Source organism: Calonectris borealis, chromosome 17 (assembly GCF_964195595.1).
Source record: "Calonectris borealis chromosome 17, bCalBor7.hap1.2, whole genome shotgun sequence".
NCBI classification, from domain to species: Eukaryota; Metazoa; Chordata; class Aves; order Procellariiformes; family Procellariidae; genus Calonectris; species Calonectris borealis.
In genome coordinates, this window is record NC_134328.1 from 7,235,365 (window position 1) to 7,259,322 (window position 23,958).

General features: G+C 38.6%; 1 protein-coding gene across 2 annotated transcripts in view; it reads left to right on the forward strand.

Moving 5' to 3' along the window:
• SULF2 (sulfatase 2) overlaps positions 1-23,958 on the forward strand; it is a 170,475-nt gene that overhangs the window by 81,887 nt on the left and 64,630 nt on the right. The window contains exons 1-3 of one of the 2 annotated variants that reach the window (XM_075166403.1): positions 14,920-15,093; positions 19,503-19,684; positions 21,353-21,600. In XM_075166403.1, the coding sequence (XP_075022504.1) occupies positions 21,426-21,600 (175 nt within the window). In that variant the 5' untranslated portion in view covers positions 14,920-15,093; positions 19,503-19,684; positions 21,353-21,425. Of the gene's footprint in view, positions 1-14,919; positions 15,094-19,502; positions 19,685-21,352; positions 21,601-23,958 lie in introns of those variants that run through there. The other variant, XM_075166404.1, reaches the window with a different exon arrangement.

Sequence of the window (23,958 nt, forward strand, 5' to 3'; positions counted from 1 at the left end):
AGCAGAGAGAGTGGTATTATGCTTCATTGTAGTTACCAACATCAATCTCATATGCAGCTAATATTATGCCCCTAGGAATAGCCATCCTTACAGTAATCCCTAGACTTTACAATAATGTGTCAGAATGGGGACAAAATATTTCAATGCTTAAATTGCAGAAGGATTCATCATCATATAAACACAGATATAGAATGACCTGTAAGACTATTTTTAAATGCAATACACTTCAGGTTGTAAAAATTCAAGAGGTTGGTTATTCTAATCTTACATAATAGTGCTGCTAAACATAAACTACAAGTTCATGTACACTGCCTCAGACCAGTGCTGTTGGACCATTTATATGATATTGTCTATTTCAGTAAAAACGGTGTGGGGAAAAGCACCGAGATAACAGATTGTTTATGTCACAGAGCTGACATGGAAAGGGGACAATCAGGGACTGACATGTATCTTAAGTTAAATCAGAAGCAGGTAGACAACATAAAGTTTACAAATCCAACTTTAGTAAATGGTAATCTATATCTGTGCTATAACTATTTGCTACACTATTTAATTGTTCCTTTCCATTAAACTGATCAAGTTACTAAGAAACTTAAGCTTCTAACTTACCTTAGTTCATCACTTTTATAGTCACTGGGGCAGGTCTAATGAACTTTTCTCTGAATTCATTTTTGTCAGACTTTTGTCAGGAGAGGATAAGGAGATCAGCACATTGCAAACTGAAGGAAGAGAAATACCTGCTATAAACTTTTTGAGAAGGCTTGCTGTGAGATTACTGTTGTAAAAGGTCTAAGGAGCTCCTGCTTTGTAACACAGCCTGCTAAATAGAGTTTCAGTCTCTTTGCCTTGTGTTTTAGGTCTGATAAGCAAATGTTAACACTCCCACTCCCTAGCTCTGTTTTAAAGCAAGGAGAATAACATTTGCAGATTGCATTTGTGATCATTAAGATTAGATCTGTGCACTACTGGATTATCTGGAAGTATAAACTAGATTTAGAGCTGTCTTTTTGCCAGATTGAACCAAGCTCATGATTTATTCTGGTGAACTATGGGAGAAGAAGTGATACCTGATCTAGCACAAAGTCTTTTGGAATGAAGTTACCCCAACAACATTTTTGAACATGTCTGAGCTAGCAGAATGGCTTAAAGTCAGCCCTTTTGTTACTGATTTGATCCATTCAGGCCATCCTAAAATTCAATACAATTTTTTTTAATCATGGTTTCAGCAGCAAAGAGTTTTCTATCACTCAATTTGTGATTTGTACCTCCAGATTTGTCAGCCACATGCTCACAATTGGGAATGTGTGTGGCAAATTAGAACTTGCAGAGATTATTGAGAAGGGAAGGAAAGAAAAGATGTGCTACTTGAAGAAAAAGATTCTAGTCTAAGAAAGAAGTGTTTTCAAAAGTCAAAACAAGCCCTTGAGGTTTCCCTGGTGTTCAGATTTGATCACAGGCTAAAAACTGATGAGTAGTGCTTTCTAACTTCAGATGCTGTTAGCAGTAGTAGAGTGTCTGAATGATTTGAAGAGAGTGTGCATGACATGTATGTGTCAGCGTCCTCAAGGCAGTTTGTAGTTAGGTACAAACTAGTATAGCTATGCAAATTTTGTGAGTTATCACCATTGTCTATTATCAACTTTGTAACATGCTTAAAATCTGCATTATGCTTAAGTTTTAGTAAACATTTTAGCCTCTTAAGATCTCTTACAGCAGAGGCGTCAGTTAAGGACTGATGAAAGGGACTCAGTTGGAACATGGTATTTTCTTCTTTATCTTGATCTACTCGGCTGCAAATTTTTTTCCGTCTTCTTTGTTCTTGGGCTTGGTGCCTGTGATCCTGTTGTGGGTTAACACCAGCAGGCAGCTAAGTCCCACACAGCTGCTTGCTCACTCCCCTGCAGTGGGATGGGGGAGAGAATGGGAAGGGTAAAAAAGCAAAAACTCGTGGGTTGAGATAAAGACAATTTAATAGGTAAAGCAAAAACTACATGTGCCAGCAAAGCAAAATAAGGAATTAATTCACTACTTCCCATTGGCAGGCAGGTGTTCAGCCACCTCCGGGAAAGCAGGGCTCCATCACATGTAACGGTTACTTGGGAAGACAAACTCCGTAACTCTGAATGTCCTCCCTTCCTCCTTCTTCCCCCAGCTTTTTACTGCTGAGCATGACATCATATGGTATGGAATGTGCCTTTGGTCAGTTGGGGTCAGCTGTCCCAGCTGTGTGTCCCCCCCCAGCTGCTTGTGCACCCCCAGCCTGCTCACTGGCGGGGCAGTGTGAGAAGCAGAAAAGGCCTTGATGCTGTGTAAGCACTCTTCAGCAATAACTAAAGCATCAGTGTGTTGTCAACACTTGTTTTCACCACGAATCTAAAACATAGCACCATATTACTGTGAAGAAAATTAACTCTATCCCAGCCAAAACCCGTACAGATCTTTAGGGGATCAAAGTAAACAGACTGCCTATTGACTGTTGTAGCAAGATCCTGAATCATGACGTTCCATCATAAATACATTGGTATTTTCCTACTTGCCTTTTTTTCCTCACAAACTAGACAGGGCTTGGATGAGTTATAAGTACCTAAGGTTATGTAATTATATCAGAATCCTAATTCTTTATTTATTCTTTGAAACTTCGTGTTCTGTTTACTTCATGGTTCTTGAGCAATTGAGCACTTAAGCATTGTGTCATCAACATGGATGTGTCTACCCAAGTCTTCAGACAGCCCAGAATACCAGATGTGGGAGGTATAAACTGCTTTACTAAGGTTGCATTAAAGAGTGTTTCTGTTTTAATTTTAACACCAGTTGGTGTATAGGTCTGTGTGTTGCATGGGAAGGTTGTTATCTCCTTGGACACTGTACCCCACCATTGCCCTTGTCCTTCTTCCTCTGCCTCATCCTGCCCCCCAGAAACATATGTGCATATTGCCCACTGCAGTAAGTGCTGGAGCATACCTTAGTTGACACTCAACAAATGCATGTGCACACACATAGGTACCTTGTTTGCCCTGTAGACTTCTCTAGAGTACAGGGCAGTTCTCATATGCTTGCTCCTCAATAACATTATTTGTGTGTGTATTGCCTATAGCCCTACATTATTGCTCTACTTATCTAAGCGGGTGACAGTTCAGAGCATAGTTGTCTGAGACTTTGGTTGGCAACACTAATCTGAAAGATCTTCCATGTGCTGGAGTATCAAGGAGAACTGTTAGCACAGGCTAGTTGATATGTTCTGATGCATGTATAGAAATTATGGTAAACAAAGCAAATGATTACGTATTATGTAGCCTAGAGATCTAATCTGCAGGGCCCCAGAGGTCCATAGGCTTCAAGCTGGAAACTGTTGGCCTAGCAAATAGAACAGTATTTTAGAGCCCAGGATGTCTGTTCCTAGATGGATCACTGACCTGTTGAATTGACCTTGAGTAAGTCATTTTACCTTTCTACAGCTCAGTTTCTCAATCAATGTAACAAATGTTCCATACCTAATTTGTAAAACTTTTTGAGATCTAATTATGAAAAGCAATAGATAAGAAGTGAAGTTGCTGTTAGAGAATGCAAGATATGTGAAACCAGTTAAGCTAAAAATCTAACAGAATTATAGCTTTTATATTTTCATCTAGAAAAAGCCAAAGATAGTCAAGTCTAATTTAACTGTAAAATGACCTCAGATGTGAACTACACTGCCATATGATAATGTAGTGTCCTGATGCAGATGTCATCTTACTGTTCTGCAGTGTCAGCCAAAGAGCAGGCTTAGGGTTTGGATTGCAAAAGATCAAATACAGTGGGAAATGGCTGGCTGTTCACACCTTATACTCAGATCTGGCAGTCTGTAATAGTAACTCTGGAATAGCTTTCCTGTTGTTTCTCTCTGCAGAATTTCTTTTAAAGTACCTGGATTCATCCAGGCAATTCTGCATGGACTTGTTCCGGATGATTGGTATGCACAGTTCATATACTGATGTAGGTTGAATTTACACTGAGCTGCAAAGGAAGAGGCTAAGCCCAAAAATCTTGTTCTAAACTAAAATTCGTGATCAAAAACTCGTGCCTCATAGCAGGAGAAAAAATAACCAAACACCACCAAACCAAAACAGCTCTAGAACAATACTAACCTTAGTGATTTTAATTCCAAATGGGAACTTTTTATTTTTTGAGGTGTATGGAACTGGCTGATTTTTAGGAAAAGCTGCAAGCTACAAATTCTGGCTCTTGTCTATCTGGAGTTCAGATCCAAGGTTTTATTTTAGGCATATCTATAGCAGTGGGATAAGAAAGGGGAATTATCAGGTGGGAGGAGGAGCAGGAGGAGGAGTTAGCTGGGAGGAGAAGGTTCCAACCTTAACATTTTTGTCTTTAAAAATTGCAGCTGAATATGTATCATTCATCTCTATGCTCTTCAGGCTGGTTTTGACTAATTGCTGACTGAAATCTAAGAACACTTTCAAAATGCTGCCTTCTTTTCTTTGCACACATTATTTTTAAACAGAAGTATTTCCATATTTTGAAAGATTATTTGGGTGCTTTTGCTTTTGACTGTTTTGAATTTTAATAGATTAGATATCTATCTACCTTAAAAAATAAGTAAAAATAGACGTGTTATTTTTTGAGACAACACTTTATCCCAATTGTTAGTGAAAAGTATTTCACAGTCCCTTTGTAGGCCATAAACAACATGTTGAAAGATCTGGACAAGGAGATAAAATATTACTTCTAACTTCTTATCATTCAGTTTTAGTATGGTTCAAATAAAGATGTTTTTTAAGAGATATTAAGAGATTTTTTATTTTAAGAGAGATTACTGTCCATAAAAAATTAACATGTTTTCCACTGTTGTTAGCATTTGAAGTGTTATCAGCTTCCTTCTGGCTGATGACACACTGCTTGAAGTTTCAAATATCTACTAATTCATGCAGCATTTAAAAGCAAGTATTCTAAACAGGTGCTACCTGATATAACTCATTTTGATTTTGACTTGATGAGCCTGAGACTGGGATATTATTTGCATATATTTCTCCTTTTTCTGTATCTTGGATATTGGAACCACCATGTTTTGCAAGAATTTTATGCCCAAAATAGTTTTTAAAAAATTAAAATTGCCCTAGGCATTTTAGAGGTTTTAATCATAAAACTGGGAGTGTTGAATAGATTCTCATTTAGCAAGTGTGTCACGGTGCTTTTAGTGAAATATTTTTTTGTTCACTTAAAATACTTTCTTCTTGGTAAAGTATGCCAGGCTATTTCAGTTACTTTGTATTAAACTAATGCAAGTCAGAACAAAATTTGGTGTGTGATCTTGGGTGCATTTAGAAATATGCAAGCCAAAAATCTGCTGGTGAGTAGGAAATCCGCCTTGGAATTACATACTACTAGCCAGAGCTCTTTGGATAAAACATTCCACTTTACTTCACGAAAGATTTCAGCCTTTTTTAAATCCATTCAGCTGGAAATAATTAAGCCTGAAGTTTGTCTTGACCTATTTCTTTGCTAGTAAACAAAATTCAAAACATTTTAATATTGAGCTATAAATATTGATTGGTGCTTTATCATCATTCGTACTTGAAGGATAGTAGTTAAATTTTTTGGTTTTACCACTGTTATTACTAAAAATCTGTGTGATGATTTGATAGGTACCTCCAGGAGCTTTTTGCTGATACTGCATGGCTTTATTCAGAAAAACCCAAGAGCCAAATCTGCAAAAATAGATTTTGAGTTTAAAATCTCATTTTAACAAATTGCTCTGTATCATAGAATCATAGAATCATACAGGTTGGAAAAGACCTCTAAGATCATCGTGTCCAACCGTCAACCCAACACCACCATGCCCACTACACCATGTCCCTAAGGGCCTCATCTACACGTCTTTTAAATACCTCCAGGGATGGTGACTCAACCACTTCCCTGGGCAGCCTGTTCCAAGGCCTGACCACTCTTTCAGTAAAGAAATTTTTCCTAATGTTCAATCTAAACCTCCCTTGGCGCAACTTGAGGCCATTTCCTCTTGTCCTATCGCTAGTTACTTGGCAGAAGAGACCAACGCCCACCTCACTACAACCTCCTTTCAGGTAGTTGTAGAGCGCGATGAGGTCTCCCCTCAGCCTCCTCTTCTCCAGGCTAAACAACCCCAGTTCCCTCAGCCGCTCCCCATCAGACTTGTGCTCCAGGCCCTTCACCAGCTTCGTTGCCCTCCTCTGGACACGCTCCAGCACCTCCATGTCCTTCTTGTAGTGAGGGGCCCAAAACTGAACACAGTATTCGAGGTGCGGCCTCACCAGGGCCGAGTACAGGGGCACGATCACCTCCCTGCTCCTGCTGGCCACACTATTTCTGATACAGGCCAGGATGCCGTTGGCCTTCTTGGCCACCTGAGCACACTGCCGGCTCATGTTCAGCCGGCTGTCAACCAGTACCCCCAGGTCCTTTTCCTCTGGGCAGCTTTCCAGCCACTCTTCCCCAAGCCTGCAGCGTTGCCTAGGGTTGTTGTGGCCGAAGTGCAGGACCCGGCACTTGGCCTTGTTGAATCTCATACAGTTGGCCTCGGCCCATCGATCCAGCCTGTCCAGGTCCCTCTGCAGAGCCTTCCTACCCTCCAGCAGATCAACACTCTACAGATTACATATAACTCTTCAGTGTATGGTAAGAACTTTTTCCAACTAAGAGCATCCAGTCTTGTCTTGAAAAATAGTCTCTTCAATTCCTGAAGAAATACATTCAGATATTCTCATGTCAGGCACTCCTGTTTGGCAGGGGAGGTAGTTGATCTCTGTTATACTTCGGGACTAGCAAGTTTCTCAAGAATTATTACTGTAATCAACTATGAGAGCGATGAGGCATACAAATAACATAAAGCTAACTAAAGTACAAATAAAGAGGTTGCATTGCCAAACATCACGAGTGTTCAGCTCCAATTTCAGGACCTAAGGAAAGCTACATAAATTTTCAGAACTGTTTCCTATGGGTGCTAATCGCTTCTGAAGAATCAATTCACTCCATTTTAGGTGTGTAAATGAGACTTACTATATGTAAGAGATCTGACCTGTAATTTGTTGCTCACTGGTAATGCAGAAGCTTTGCAGCGATAGAAATATAGACTGTGCTTCTACTAAAGTAATAAAATTCCCTCTGAATTCAGGATCAGACATAATTTTCAAGGAATGATTGAAATCAGAAATAATACGTATTCTAAGCCAGAAAGGGCAGCTGTGATGCTTAAAAATAAATAAATAAATAAATAAACCAACAAAAAAAACCCCAATGACGTTCAGAGAGACCAATCAGGCTCAATTTGTTCTTTGCCAAATATAGCTGTAGCCAGCAATGTTCCTACAATGGTGATGAGTTAGGGGTTTTTTTAAATGACAGATAGAGAGAATGCTGCTTGTGAATTAGAAAAAACGACATAGAGCTAAGTATTTTTCTCAAATGAAAAGAGAAATTATGATTACAAATAATAACTCAAAGTGACGGTATTGAATAGCAAAGGGGCTCAGTTGGATCTTGGAATATGCTGTACACATGATGAAAACATAAATATAAATCACCTGAAATGCATACTTATGTGATGTAAAGAAAATAAAAGGTTGCAACTAAGGTAATTAGGTAGAAGACCAGGATGCAAGACAGATGACGGAATCGGGATCTTTTATCTTGTATGAAGTATGAAAGAAGAATCTAATTGCACAGGACTCTGAACACAGACAATAGCTGAAGACTTATTTTTAGCACTTTAGACAACTCTATAATCAGCCTGAAATTTTTGAAAGATGAACAAAAATCAGATCTATTTATACAAATGTATTAAAAAAAATTTTAACACAAAAGATGAGAAGAGGAAGAAACAGGGTTGCAAGGCACTTTTCAGACATCACTGAGTCAGTGGCTGTTAATAGTATAATATTGTAGTCATGATCAAGGTTTTCTTGCATGCAGAAATCTTAATTGTCACTTCCTTATAGTAGATTGTAAACTCTACTATAAGGGGAGTGATGCTAAAGCTCACATGTAGATTCAACTCTATTTTTAACTTTCTGGAAATGAGAGTAAAGCATTCTTCAGCAGGGGTGGGACATGTTTCTGTTTCAGTATTTTTCTCATTGTCTTGAATGAAGTAGAAAGCATTTGGATGGCTTTAGTGTCCTTTAGACATTATATAAATAATCTCTGCCTTTGGCATCTAGGGAAAAAAAAATTAAATTGTTGATTTGTAACTAAAAAGGAACTTTTTCAAAAGATAATAATTTATATTTTAAGAACACATAATGTATGCATTAAGTCTTTCAGACGACTGCACATTACTTGTACTGAAAGTAATGAAGCTACAATAACACTATCAAAACTGCATATCTGCTTGCTGATACATCTCCATAGTCCCCAGAGGAAATAACCTGCATAACCAAATGCACCAAATGACCTTACAGAAAGTGAGTCAACTCCAAGATCCTTGTAGATGATCAATAAGTGAGAGATGCCAATGACTGGTAGGTGAACATTTCTTATAAAGTAACCACGCTACCTCTGATGAATCAGTCCTGACCCTCAAGGGACATCTATAAAGCACCTTCAAAAGGTAAGCCTGAATATTAAAATTCATAGCTCTGTTAAAAGGTAAAAATGATAGACTTGTTAGAGATACTGGTTTTATAGGTATTATAATTTTCTTAACCTCTCTTCTGATTTCTCCTGTATCTCCACCTCAGTAATAAGTCTATGTTTTTCAGAAGGTGAGTTACTTCTTTGTTTTAACAGATCAAGCTGTATCTCGTCTTTCTTTGCGAGCAAGCCTTCCCATATCAGAGATATGAGCTATTTTTCTTTCACATGGCTTGATTAACACATTAGTTAAACTCTGAGCAGTTTAGCTTTGAAGATTGCTGCTTCTATTTCAGACCTGAAGAAGTGCTTGATATGCCTGAGGGTGTGTCTGTTCCTTCCCACATGTAGCGGTTGATCTAATAACAGGTATCACATCCCACCATAAGCTTTGCCTCACTTGTGCTATTGAGGCAACTGAAAAAGAAGATGACTTAGCCTTCTCTGTGTGTGCAAAATGATGGCAATTGTGTAATTTGCTCACCTAATATTTCTTAAAATTGTGCATTTGAAGTTCAGCTTATAATATATAAATATTCAGCCAGATCCAGATATCTATATTATTATGAAAAATATTTGAAGCAGAGAGGGAGAACTGTTAAACAGTAATAATTAGAAGACATAATGAAAAGCAGAGTAAGTAAACAGTAAGCCGTAGCTTTCCATATGGAGGTGAAGTCCAGTTGCATCCCTTTGGACTTTGTACCTACAGAATAGGTCTTTGTAAGTGAAGGTACTTCTGCTGTAGGTGCAGCAAATTCACTGGAACCTAAAAACCTGCAAACTAAACCTTTATATGGCGAAGAGTACATAACATACACTGGATACCTGTTGCAATTTGGGAGCTATTCAGAAGCAGCACATGAAGGTGATGGTTCCAGGGTGACAGGAGTGTGTTCTTCTATGGGATGGAGATAGTGTGGTCACACGGATACATCCTTGACTAATATTAAATGCACAGTGGGCCACAGAAAACAGTGGACATTGTAGTGTTATATTAAGGTGAGGCCTGCTGCTCTATCCATCCTATATCAGTTGATTGCACATTTTCCTGCTCTAATACTTTCAAATCAGAGCATAGTTGTTATTAGAATGGCGCAGAGTATTTTTACCATTACATACATTACTATTTTATTAGGAAATGTTATTTAAATAAGGGCAATGACTATTGACTTCTCTAAGAGAAGTTCTAGTAAAAGTGAATATAAGTGTCTTTCACATTTTGCGTGACGTACCAACTTGTGCTGAGATTGCAGCTAATCATTAGTTAAACAATGCGTTCAGTTGATTGTTGTCCCATTGCTCCATATCCATACATTTTCAACATCCAGGTATCAGAACACAAGGCAGCCTGAGAATCATACTAAAATGTGTTCAAAGCCTACAAGGGAAAAGTGGATCAGGATGTTAAAAAAAAAAAACAAAAAAAACCAAAAAAACCAAAACTGAATTCTTTATGAAAAGAAAAATTCTTTAATAAAATAAATTAGTAAATCATTGCTCACTTACAAGCAGCTATTCAAAGGGTAATTTAAAAATGGGGAAAAAGGAGGGCTGCTTTTTTCAGTACTATTCTCTATTCTGCTTTATATGGGCTGTGTGACCAACAATGGTCCATTGAATTTACATCCTTGTATAGATCTTCAGATGCATCTTTGAGCCTTATTAATAATGCTTAGAACACATACATTAATTTTGTATGTGAACTTCAAGATCATTCTAATAGTGTTTTCTTATGAATTTCTGTTTGGCTTTCTAGGAGTTTGTTGTCCAAATAGGTAAGCTATCACTTTTATCAGTGCACTGGGGTGCTACTTTTGTTGCTGTTACATCATCTTCCCATCATCTTTGCTGCTTCAATATTTTGCCAAGTAACTTGCATCCACTGTTGTGAGTTACGATCAAAATTAATTTGATTAACCTTAAACTAGAATTATATTAAGTCTTGGCACATTGTAAACTCATAATTTTAACTAAATTCATGCAGTATACTATACTTAATCTTTATTTTCACACTGAAGAATATAATGCATTTCTTTGCTTAGCACTTGGATCAACCAAGCAAGGTGAATTTTTCCCTTCTCCTTTGTTTTCTTTGGCTGTGTTCCCCTTTTCCATTTTCATAGTACCTCAAAACATATAAACCATTTTCCCCCATAATGTGATTGCATATTTATAGAAAGTGCAATTTGACTTTAAAAGATAAGAGTGGAGCAATTGCCCATAAAATCATATTGGGCTGGAGTTTGCGATATGAAACTCCTGCAATGTGAGGGATCAAGGAGTGGAGCATATTGTGCTGTTTATGCCTTCCTAGTAGCATTCTGATTTGTTTTTGAAGCAGTATTTACACATTTTATGCAACTGAAATGCAGTTGTTTAAAGAAGTAAAAAATTAAACTCTATACTGCTATAAGGTCTCTGACCAGTGTAATTAGTATAAGTCTGGACTGATTACTGTAATAAATTACACTGAGGAAAAGCAAGCGAGATCAGACTCATGTTCTGTTGCTGGCTTTATTTCTAGGTCTTTAAAGATGGCTCAAAGCATGTGTGTATACATTAAAAACTATGAAAGAGAGGAGAAATCAAAATGACTAATGGTTTGAGAAGTTTACATATGATGAGTTACTATAAAGATAAAGATTAGCAAGTCCGAAGAAGAGTTGGAAAGCATTGACTGAAGTGTGTAAAAATGTGAAAGCCAGCCCTTCTTTTCTATTTCACGTAACGTGAAAAGAGAGCAATATTTGAGCTCTGAAAGTACAATATATTTGGCAACAGTGAAAAAAACATGCCTTGCACAGCATGTTGCCTATCTTCTATTTTTGGGGTGTTTTTTTAATGACTTTGGACTCTCTCTGACTGTCTTCTCATTTCGCAGAAGTTGCTTCTCTCTATCGCTGACATGCTGCTCTTCCTATTTCTTCTCCATTGGGGAGACAGTTCCCCATGAGTGTGACAATGGTATGGATCCCCACTACCTGCCAACTGGATCAAAGTGGTTCCCTTAACCTGCAAATCCATGGTTTAGTTAACAGTCCAACATGCATTGTTCAGTATATTTTTCTCTGTCACACTACTTGAAAGTAAGGTGGACAGAGAAACTGTAGATTAAATTTTTTGAGGGATTTATGTGCCTAACGATGCAGATAAATGTGTGATGATAGTTAAAGAAATGCCTGCACTTCTGTTTTCTCCTAATTTCAGTAAGTATATCCTGGGATTTGTTTAACATATTATTTAGATAATGGGCAGCATTTGTTATTTGAGGTACAGTAAAGTAACTCCAAGTTGTTAAATGGCATACTGTGAGAAATATCTGAAATTTAGTTGGTGATACACAGTGAGAAAGCTCTGCTGTTGGAGTGAAAGGGAATGATCTTGCTTCTTCATTTTATCTTTTGAACTCTTGATCAGTTGTGATGATCCATATACATCAATGGAATCCTTTTCCAGTTACTGAATGAAAAGAGTTTGTTTTATTTAAAAAGTAGATACCTAAAAAGTTCCTTCCCCATCGCACCAGTAGGCTTTCAGACCTTCTTGTTTTACCAGTAATTTCACATGATTTTGTTGCCCCAGACTTCAAATAAACCACAGTGTTTTAAATACATCTATATCCCTTGAATTTTTAGCAATAGGAAAACTAGCTGAAATTACTAAACTGCTTTAACTTTGGAAACTATTCACCAAGTATGCATAATAGTTGTTATCCATCCTGTTTTGTAACAGTGCCAGAACAAGTTCTTTTGAAATGCGTGAGATGGAAACCCTATTCTCTTCAAGAGGAAGCACCTTTTACTTCGCAGGGTTGTCTCAGACCAGGGGGTATATTATCCTCTTAATGCACTTGCATAACTCCCATTAACATTAATGGAAATTACATGCACTCACTGTGAGGTGAACATACCCTTTTGTTGAAATGAGCGATCTATTGCGACAGATTTTCCAGTGATGTTAAGTCAAATTTAGATTGCTATACTAATGTCACTGATACTAGTTTTAGTATCTTTGTTGCTTGTAGTTTATATTAATGAAAATTCACAACGTAGTTTTATATTAGGTCATGTGTTTCTTATAATGGAAAATCCCATTTACAGTGCTCTAGAAAAATTACATTTTAAACAGGGAGCTTGTCCATTTTCTCCTCCAATGTAAAATGTGGATCACTGTATAGCAAACTTTGTATTTTCTTTTGGCTTGGTAGTTACTGTTTGCAGTCCCTTTAGAGATAGTTTGTAGAGGTTGTGTATTGCAAACTGTTGGCTTGTGGTTAGGACAGAGGAATGCCGGGTTCCTGGTTCTGTTCCTGGCCTTATTGCTGAAGTCTGTTTGGCTCTGGGTGACTCAGCTGCCTTATCTGACACTAATTCATGTCTAAAATGTGTAGAATCAGAACATCATAGCTCACAGGTGTGTTGTAAAAATTAATTGTCTGTAAATTGTGAGATGAAAGTTGCTAGCAAAAGGTCAAATGTTATCTCAGAAAGCAATATAACAATTTTATCAAAATGTTAGCAAGATGTAGCTCCTGTTTTACACACAGCTTTTGTATTAGTGTAACTCCCTTTTAGGGACCAGTTTATTTATACCAATACAGTTATACTGTTGCAGCCCCTAGTGTGGACACAGTTGTACTGACATAAAGTGCTTCACTTGTAGTGTTTATTCCTGTCCTTACAGGAGCACACTTGGTACCTTAGTAGTGACATACCTGTATTTGGAGGAATTGTGCCATTTAATTTTTTGCTGATTTAGGGTCACATCTATGTGTAGCCAAGAATGGAGCCAATAATGAAAAAAGGTTCAAGATGATTAGCCTTCTCCAGCAAAGTCCGAATTAGGTCATTGGAGGCACTGCTTGTTTTAAAGCAAAAATCTAAATAAATCATAGATGGAACATAAGTTTTTATGTATATAAATATTATATATTTATATATTAAAAAATTGCATTGCTTTCCAAAATATTTACTTCTAGAACTCCATAATTCTTTCTGTGAGTCTCTTCTGCTCCGGCTTTTTTCCTTAAAACTACAGCTAGTCATTTTCCTATAGCATTTTCAGGAACCATCATATTTCCTCGCTGGTTCTGCAGCTGTAGAAGTGTGTATTTTGACTTGAACAGGGAAATGATAAATCTTCTTTTTCTAATATAGTTCTTACTCCTCCTCTTCCATTGATTGTTGTTCTTGCACAGAAAAACTGTATCCTGTCCATTTTCAACCACATAAACCATTTTCCCCATAGCATCATTTTATGATAAAAATCGTGGCGTAAGGTTCTTTTTATTCTCAGATGTATGTTTTCTAATGCATGTTTTAAAGATACAGATTCAAAATAAAAACTTACGGATACACTGGAATTTGTGATCTATGGCCTCCTCTGTGGATAATTCAGTATTAAATATAATAATAAGTGTCAGGAAGTTCTGAGGTAACCTGCATTGATTGTGTGACGCTATCAGCATGGGAATACTAGAAGAAAATGTTATACTCCTATTTTTTTTTAACATGTTCATGTACCAGTATCTTTGAAAGACATGTATTTAAGAGGTCGTTAAAAATCCACTGAAGTTATTACATATTTAGATATTTATCCAAACACTACTAAGTTCCAGGAGTAGAATGTAACTTGTTCCAAGTAGTGTAGACAGCACCTGCTGTAAACACAGTCCCTACCTGGAAGAGCTTGATTAAGCTTTTTTTAATTGCTAATGAATATTGGGTCCTTTAATTTCAACTGCACAAGTGGAATGGGGTCTGTGTTACCAACCCATTAAGAAGTCATCAGGCTCTCTCTCCACAGGTGTCTGAGTGCAGGGCCCCAGGCAGCCCCTCAGCCCCTTTTCAAGTCTGCCACCTCTCTCCTCAGCCCAGCAGCGCTTAGGGGGAGATCAGCAGCGAGGGGCCTGACTGAGCTCGGCAAACGTTAGCGATAGGAGACAAGAAGAGCGTAAAATATGAGGGGCAATTAATTCACTCTCCCCACCCCTCAATGGACTATCCTCTTTGCTTATAAGGGCTGTGTGCACCCGGCGGCAGCGCAGCGTCGGCCCCTTCCCCTCCGAGGGGGGCTGCCTTTGCGGCCTCCCCGGTTCCCCCGTGCGCGCTAGGGTGCGGAGCTGCGCGCCACCGCGTCCTGCTGCGGGGTAGAGCCGCGGCCCGCGGAGCTGCCGCTGGACTTTGAACGAGCCGGGGGCTGGTGGAACAGGTTCCCTCTTTGCGCGCCGCCGGGGCATTGCGTCAATCCTGGAGGAGGATCCTCGAGGTAAATGAACTTTTTAAACGGGAAAAGGAGAAGAAGGGAGAGGAGGAAGAAGGGGGGGGGCAGCGCCCGCCCGAGCGCTTCCTCTAAACGCTTGTTCGGGAAACAGGCTTCGGCCGCTGCCCGGCGCCGCGGCCGGAGGATGCGCTTCTCCGCCCCGCCGGGCTCCGCAGGCGGGCGGTGAGAGCCCCGGCCGTAGCGCGGCACGCCTGAACGCCAGCTCCGCGGGTAAGTGTGCGGCGGCTGCGGGAGCGCTGGAAGGGGTATCTGGAGCCCGCCCGCTCGCCTCCCCAACTAGGGATGGCGGAGTCTGGGAGCGGCCGGGCGGCGGTGCCCTCGCATCTGGGGCTCCCGGAGGCCGAGCCAGGCTGCCATAGCGGGGAGCCTGGGCGGAGGGTCTAATGCAGCAGGCAGCGAGCAGTTCTGGCCGTGCTTCTGCTGCATAGGTAACGGGCGGGGCTGGAAGTTGAGTGAGGTGTTACGAGAAAGGGGGCTTGGGGCTGGGAGGGCAGGCAGGGCGGGTGGGTGGATGCTGGACCGGCAGAGGCTGGAGGAGAGGCAGTGCGATGCGGTCCTGTCGTTGGGATGGCTGCGCCCCCGCTGCCCCTGGCCAGCCCCGTCTGGTGCGGCGGGAGCTCCCCCGGGGCGCCACCGCCCTTCGGCCCTGCCGGCCTTGAGGCTGCTGCCAGCCCCGGCACGGCACGGCACGGCGGACGCTCGGTGCCAGCCCGGTAGCTGTTAACCCTGCCGTGGGAGGATCGTGCCGCGCCCCCCTTGCGCGGGGGAGAAGAGGGTAAGGTCCTGGCGGCGGTGGGTGCCGTGTGCGGGCCACCGTCTCGATGGATGTGTCTCCGTGATCGCCGGGCTGTGGCTGTGCGGAAAAGAGTTTCCAGAGACAACTGATGCCATAGCACTTAGTTTCTCATTTAGCAAATTACCGTGCGTATCCGGGTAATATATGTATCTGAATGTCTATACGTGCTTGTATACGTCTATACACAGCACGATTTTATTTTTCTGTATGCGGCTCCAAAAAGTTCTGTTTACTTGGTAGAATGTATTTGTGTGATGGTAACTGTTCTTGCCTACTTTTTCTATCTTAAAGCACTTGCATTCATTCCCTTCTGGTATTTTCAGAAGTGAAAGTCTGTGGTTATTACTATACTTAATATGAGTTAATATAATTATCTTTAAAGTCAATGACTGTGCATCTTTCTTATTTATAAATATGTGAAGATAATAAGTATAATAGGGAAATAATTCTTAATCTCTTTTAAGTTGTTACTGGGTTATCATTGCATGGGGTGCAGAAAAGCATGTTTATTATTGTGGATTTGGGGGATCCAAATAGCAATTTAACCTATCTGAGTACTAACTAATTTTGTGTGTGTTACAGGGAAACTCTAATAATAACAAGCAAGCAGTGAATAGAAAGTATAGTATGGATTCATGGAAAGTATATTGTGCTGTTTAAAACATTTTTTTTAAATATCAATTCCTAGGGAAATTTATAACTAATTTATAATTCAATTTTATTTAAAATAAAGGTACAGAATAGGAGGAGATTCTGTAATGCAAGTAAGCTTCCCTGTGATAAATATTAGCTTTAGTATAGAGTTCACCAGCATAAGGAAAGCAAGTCAGAAGAACATGTCTGAATAGTAATTCAGTGCTCTAATAAGTCTGGAAACTCTGTTCCTGACTTCTTCTGAAGAAATTGTAGATACTTGCAAATAAAAATACTTTGGCCATAGTTTGTGTAGGTAAATCAGCATAACTGTAATCTTCGAAAGTCACATTTAGCACTGGCAGTTTGATTTTGTACTTTCTCTTAAATTTTTGACTGTCTGGGGGAAAAAAATCAGAAAGTATAAAACTATAAGAAAACACAGCATGTTGTTAGATTACAGCAGTAACGTTGATACCAGCCTTTCCTTGAGAACCTTGTTTGTTTGCAAACAAGATTCTTCCCAATCCACATATAAAAATGTGTTTATCTCTTACAAACAAAATATAATGGTTTCAAATGATGGTTGACAGCTTCAGTGAAAAAGGAGTTATCATAATCAAACCTGGATGTATAGGAGTGACTCAAGAGTTAAAAGAACAGCAGCCTGCTGAATCTATTTAACTGGCAAAGTGGTTTTAATTGGGTTGGTTGCTAGGGAATGGCTCCAGCACCATGTATTTCAATGAATTTAAATATTGGACAAATGGCACACCTAAGTCTGCTTAAATAATACACCTGGTATTGGTTCCAGCCGTATTTAGAGCAGGTGTGCATTGCTTCTTGCTAACCAGTTTTCCCTTATTGTGCAGTTCCACTGTGTGGCTTACATGCTGTTACCCTGTTCTGTGGTGGCTGCTGGGCAAGTTGAACTTGCCATACCAATTCTGCATTTAGTGTTTTGCAGTATTTATTATTTATATTAAAATGCAGTATATTATTTTAAAAAAATCAGTTAATGTAAACATAACTAGAAAAACAACATTCTAGAAACAGCTTTCTAGAAGTAGGCTTGAAGCAGGATTAACTTACGTATTTAATACAAGAATTAATTTGTTATGTGTTTGTACCTTTTCTTTTACAAGGAGAGTCAGATACTACTCTTGATTCTATTGGAATAACTTAATTATTTGACTTCAGTGAAGTTGCACTGGGCGCATGCATGGGACAGTTGTGCTAGGACTTGCATTAGCAAGGTTGGAAGCGCCAGTGTGTGCAAGCCACCGTCAGTTACTAGTTTTGCACACAGTGCCTGTTACATCTGTGTCAAGCAATACTAATCAATAGCATGTTAAAAATACCATCTGGGGGTAGAACTGACATCGGTCATCCCTGTGCATCCTGCCTGTGCTGCTGTAGAACTGACATTAATTACTGAGGGCAGTATTAAGAAGAAGTCTTTCCTTGGTGTAAATGCTACTTGGGAACAGAACTTGGCTCTGTTCATTTATAAATAGAATAAATGTACTGAAGTCTGGCTTTATCTCTTCAACATTTATAATGTGACTTAGTATAATGTTCTGTGTTGCCACACAGGAGAATTAAGTTTGGCTCTATTCTCATTCCCCATACTAGCAGGAGCTAAGAACAAAAAGAGGCAGCTGTATCTAATTCAGGCTATGAAGGGAGTCAGGGACTTGTTAAACTCGACCGTAAACCATAGAAAATAAGAGGACCAGACTTTTAAGCAGCCTGCCTAGGAGGTTTCACAGTCTTAATAAAGCTCAGCTAGATGCCCCAGCTGAAGAACATTTCATAAATTTCTGATAGCACTTCCCTAAATGTGAAACAGGAGTGACCAGACTTGTCAAGTTCATATGTGTAATCTGGGAGAAAATAAGAGGCATACCTAATTCTCATGAGAGCCACTACAGATTAAGCATCTTTAATATTGGAGGATGGCCTGCAGAGGCACATAAAACAGTGGACCATCTGTACCACTCAGATCAAAATGCATCGTTGGAGAGGGTGCTATATTAAAAGTGAAGGCAGATTGGGTCACTGCTGTGGAGCTCTTCTGGCTTTATCTATGAGTTGCAGATTAAACTTGTTGACAGAAATGGGGAAAGCACTGATAATACAGACTTTATGTCATATTTCTTCCCTGAAGTTCACCGAAGACTAGGGGTTAAAAAAAAAACCAATCTATATTTGGCCACTGGCAATCCATGCGAGAGACTCTTCTGTTGCTATTCTGAGAACTATTTAAAGCTGGCTTTTAGATTTTACTGCATATATGCTGTTAGTTGTGGCATGTCTGTCTTTTATGAATACATACTTCACAAAACAGGTTATTTTCTAAAATTGCTTTAATTTTCTTACCTAGTTATTGGTATGGGTTTTGCACATAATTACATACTTTGAGTTAGTTCCCAGCAGTACTTACCCTGATAATAATAGGAACATAACACATCAGAATAGTTGAAAAATCTTCATCGAGGAGGGGGTTGAGAAAGAGGTGCCAGGTTTGGTAGAAGATGCCTGTTGTACTTGACATGAAATTCTCTCCTCCACCCGCAGTATCCTCTTAGAGATAACTAATTCTTTTAACCATAAATGTACAAGTGTGGATAAAATGGCTGTGGAATAGCAGTTTATGTATGTCCTCAAATGTGTTAAGTATTTTATAGATAGATAAGCAGCTCTCTGAGCTGGGGACAACTTCTATTTTTAGATACAATGGAGTGAGTGAGGGGCAATAAACTGTAAGGAAAAGACAGGCTGAGGGGAGAGAGGCAATGAGGTCATGAGGTTACTTCCATGCATTTGTTTAAGAGAAGTAAGAAAAATGCAAGGAAGGCTGTTATATGCATAATACTCTATAGTGAATGTAGTTCCGAGCAGATATAACAAGAATGGACAGCCTTCTAAAGCTGCAAGAAAAGGCAGCGAATGCTTTTATTCTGTGAAGCTATTGGCTAGTATAGAGCAGAAAAAAACCACGTTAACTTTTAGACCTTCAGAAAAATGTCTGTGTGTAATGAAAACATGTTTTCATCAACAGAATTACATATGGAGTCATTTCTGAAGAGCAGAAGCCATCTCTTTACCCCCTCCCCCAAAAAGCTGGTGTCCAGGAATATGTGCCTGCTAAACTAACTTTTTTTTTCCCCCTCCCCTTTTGAAACAGATCCAGATTTGCCTTTCAAGCTGCTTTTGACTACTCTGGACAGTAGCAACACATTGAATCTGACATGAATCTTCCCAGTTTTACTGCTGCAGATGGAATTCTGAGTTCAAGGAATGAAAATTGATAGGACTTGTCGGTGTTCCTTCTGCTATAGCCTGGCAAATCTCTGAGCAACAGCAGAGGTACTAAAGCTGTATCTGTAAACTTAGGAAGTTGGACTTTTGTCTTTCCCTACCCCTTGGAACAAGTGCTAGGATATTTAAAATCAATTTTTAATTCCTATGAAAAAAGTTAATTTCACCTGCCTGTGAAACTTGCTGGAGAGACTAGTAAGGAAAAAGGATTTTTCATTTCCTCAAAACCCTATTAGTGTACATTTTTGGAAAGCAGCCTTAATAAATATTGCATCATACTATAGCTATGTATCTGTCGACTTATATGAAAATTCAATATGCATTTCTTAAATAAACATAGAAGCCGAGTATAATTTTTCAGACCAGTGGTTTTGCTATTGCATGAGAACTTTCTCAATCAAAGTTTATCTCAAAGAACAGACGCTGACAGAGATGAAGTAAAAATGTGGCTATGAAATAATCTGCTGGAGGAAAAACTGTTTTCCTAAGTGGCTTTAGGGACAGAATAGCCAATGTATTTCTTTGGGTAAAACACACTGTGCTAGGTTCTTTCTACTCAGGCATTTCTGGTCTTTACAAAAAGCAGATAGTCTCCCTTGTGTCATTTTTAATTGATTTTTCACTGCATTACAAGAGATTATTGGCACCAGTCCAGGAAAAGGCAGGCAGCAAGTAGGGAATTCATCAAAAACTGACTCATTGATCACTGGATCTGATGAAATAATTAGTACTTGATATTTTCAATACAGTTTCATACTGTTATTTTGACTTCTGAAAGCAAGAGAAAATCCCTTTATACCAGAAGATCACTGAGCAAAACTATGATTTAAAAAATTCTTCAGCATGCTTATTCATTTTTTGGAATCTTGTAGGAATTGCTGAGAATTTTTTATTGGCTCATTAACAGGAGCAGTACCAGTTAGAGGTGCTCTGTTTTGCAAACAAGTCAATTTTGGGGCATTGTATTTACGATGGAGAGAAGTCATAGGCAGTGCAAATCATTTTGGTGCGTCCATTCCCAAACATTTGCAGTAATGGGCCTTCAAATATGTTAATTAATAATAATGATATTTTAAAAAAAAAATCTTGGAAACCAACAGAAATGCTGAAGGGATATCACAATAACATCAAAGCTGTAGTAGATTTCAAACAGTATCGTACCATAGTTCCAAGATCTGGGCAGCTCTGCTTTCTAATGAAATTTCTAAGATAAATCAGTGTAAAACAAGTCTTTTGTCTGAGGATCCTTTATGAACTTGCAAATGTGCTGTTAACTCAGTAAATTTTACCACGGTCCTGTTTAAAAATATGGATAGATGTGGGTTTTTTCTTCAACATCTGCATTTTTGATGCAGTAAACAAAATTGCCATCTCAAAACATCCCAGAACCTTAAGGAAGAAGATTGCTTTTTATATGTATCAAAGCAAAAGTAAGAGTTTGATACCCTTGAACTTGTTGCCAAACTTGAGCATAGAGTGAAACTTCATTGCCTACGTTGGAAACGGCTTACGAACTGTGAATTTTTCAAGTTTCTGCTTCTAGCTGGCACTAGAAAAACATTCAGTTGCTTTGTTGTTGTGTGTTTTTTTTTTTTCTTAGGAATTAGATTATTTCAAGTATATTGCTTTTTACTTTTTTGGAGAGAACCTTGCTGTTCCTTGGCGGGGCAGGGTGGTCAAAGTATAAATAAATACTTGTTTCCCTCTCCCTTGTAGGAGACCTGCAAACAAAAAAGAAATACAAGCCATTAACCTACCTTGTTCAGAGAGAACACTAAATCAGCACAATATGGCACAGCATAGTATTGTCCTTGGATTATTCATGATGACTGTTTTATCACTGTTGGATGGAAGTTCAGCTTTCCTGTTAAATCAGCGTCTGAAGGGAAGATTTCAAAGGGACCGTAGAAACATCCGCCCAAACATCATCCTTGTTCTTACTGATGATCAGGATGTAGAACTTGGTAAGAGCCCAACGTAAAGAGAATTTCAGCTAACAAGTATGGAGCTGCTTTTCCTGGAAGCTAGATTTTTGCATTCAAAATAATTATCTCTTTTTTTCAGTGTGAAAAATGATAGGAAGAACAAGTAGCAAAGGTTTAAACCTACCTTTATGTAGAAAATACTTTCCGTCTGCATGCAATTCAAGGACAGCAAAAGTTAGTCTCAACTTAAAATGTCAAATTTCCTGTTTCTGTGGAAATATGAGATTCCTGCCTATCTGTCTTCATCTAGACACCTAAACTATGCTTCTGGCAATTGCAAGTATAACCTGGGAAGCTACATGCCAAAGCAGTAGGTTTAAATTCATAACTGATTATTGCACCATGTAATTACCCAAATTTTTTTGTGTAATTGCAGACATTAATTACTAATACAATTTTAATTTTAATTACTTAAATGTTACCTAACAGTCATACTATTCTTGGTATTGTGTCCATTTAGATGTGTAGTTAATTACTGACCAAAATCACTTAGTATGAAAAGGTTCTACTGTGTTATTCAGTGCTATGTTAATTGTTGAAGAAAGGAGATGAAGATTAAACACACACTTTGCCTAATGATTTGGAATAATGAATTAACTGCCAGAGTTTGGGTTTTGTTCTGTTACCTGAACAAGCTTATATTTACCAAATGTTGTCTGTAGTTAGGAAAAGTGATTAACACAAACTAGTTTATATTAATAATTTTGCATTAGAAGTATGCTTTTAAGTGAGTATAAAGCCTGGATCATCTGAAAGTTGAGAGCTTGTAAATGTGTGGTCCGGTGGGTTTTTTTGACAGTTACTGCATGAAATTTCTAGTATGGATGGGAAAAATTGGAAGACAGACCACACACACGAAACAGAACACAACAGTAAAGTTAATCAACTTGTATTATTTATACGCTTACTCATCTAGTTGAGAAGTTAGTCACAGCAACGTGGTAGTATTCTTACAGATGCTTCCTTTTTATCAGTATTACTGCATGTCTGCAGTATCGTAGATGTCACATTCTTCTCAAAGGTGGTGAGAAAGCCTGCTATGGCAGTAACCCCACCAAATACAAATGTAATTCAAATTAGTAGGATCAGAAGATTTGTTGTTGTTGTTGTTATTGTCACTTTTTTTTTTAAATGGTTATTTGGATCACAAATAAAGCAGTTTCAATAATGTATATCAAAAAGAACCTAAGTACATTATCTTGCAGGCTCAGAAGGTGGTCCTAAAAAATTTATCATCTTCTATTTTATGCTAGCCTGCTTGTTTCTGATGCAATTGTCTAAGTCCTTTGGGCAGTATATTTCTCTTCTCTGATAATCTGATGCTTTCCAATTTCAAGCATAATGGGCATGTGTCCACACAAATTAGGATCTAACTAAGGAAAATCTATTTGATGAAGCTGAGATTTGATATTCGTCATTTGCCACTAATGGCTTTGTGAGACCCAATATTTGTTTGAATTAATTTTTATTCTTGTCTATTGTCTGGTGAGCTGTCCAAGTTAATCAAAATTGCCATTTGTGGGGATTGTGGTTAATGCATTTAAGAAAGATGAAAACAAGATGTGAATTACAAATAAAAGCTAAGGAAAACTTGGAAGCTATGAAAATGTAGCAGAGAAAGCTGTGCATAACTAAGATTTCATCTGTTTCTAAGAATATTCTGTAACTGATGGGTGTTGTAGCTTTCATTGTTCTTTTGTGGCTACTTTTGAGGTAAAAGGGAAGACAACACAATCTCAAGTACTCTTAACAGCCTTTCCTTTATTTAATTTAAGACAGATTTAATAATGTACCAGTAGCAGGTAGAGTTTACCAGAAGGAGAATGTCGTCCTTTCAGGAAAGGAGTACAACTCAACTTTTTTTTTTTTTTTTTTTTTTTAATTTGCACTACTGTTAATCATGATTTTGACTTGGGAAACCAAACCTCAGCCTTGTATTAAAAAAAGGATAGACTGATTGAGGGGCTGATGAAAAGGATGCAGAATCTCCAAGTCAAAGGAGAATGAGTGTAAATTGTAATGGATACAAATGGGAGAAGACAAATGAGAACACCAAGAACTACTGAAACATACACACTCAGTTGACTGTCTAATCAAAAGAGTTGTACTGACAAGCAGAATATAAAGAAGAGGAATATACTGACGAGGAGAAAGAATTAATTAGTAACAAAGACTTTTTTTTCCCCCATTAGAGCCATTTAAGTCCAAGTTAGTATAATGCTGATGTCCCCTGTGTGATGGACTCAGCATCTCCAGTTTAATTAGGTTTGCCTACCATATTGCTGTGGTTTAACAAACCAGCTTATTTCATTATCTCATAGTTGGAGAAAGATCTGA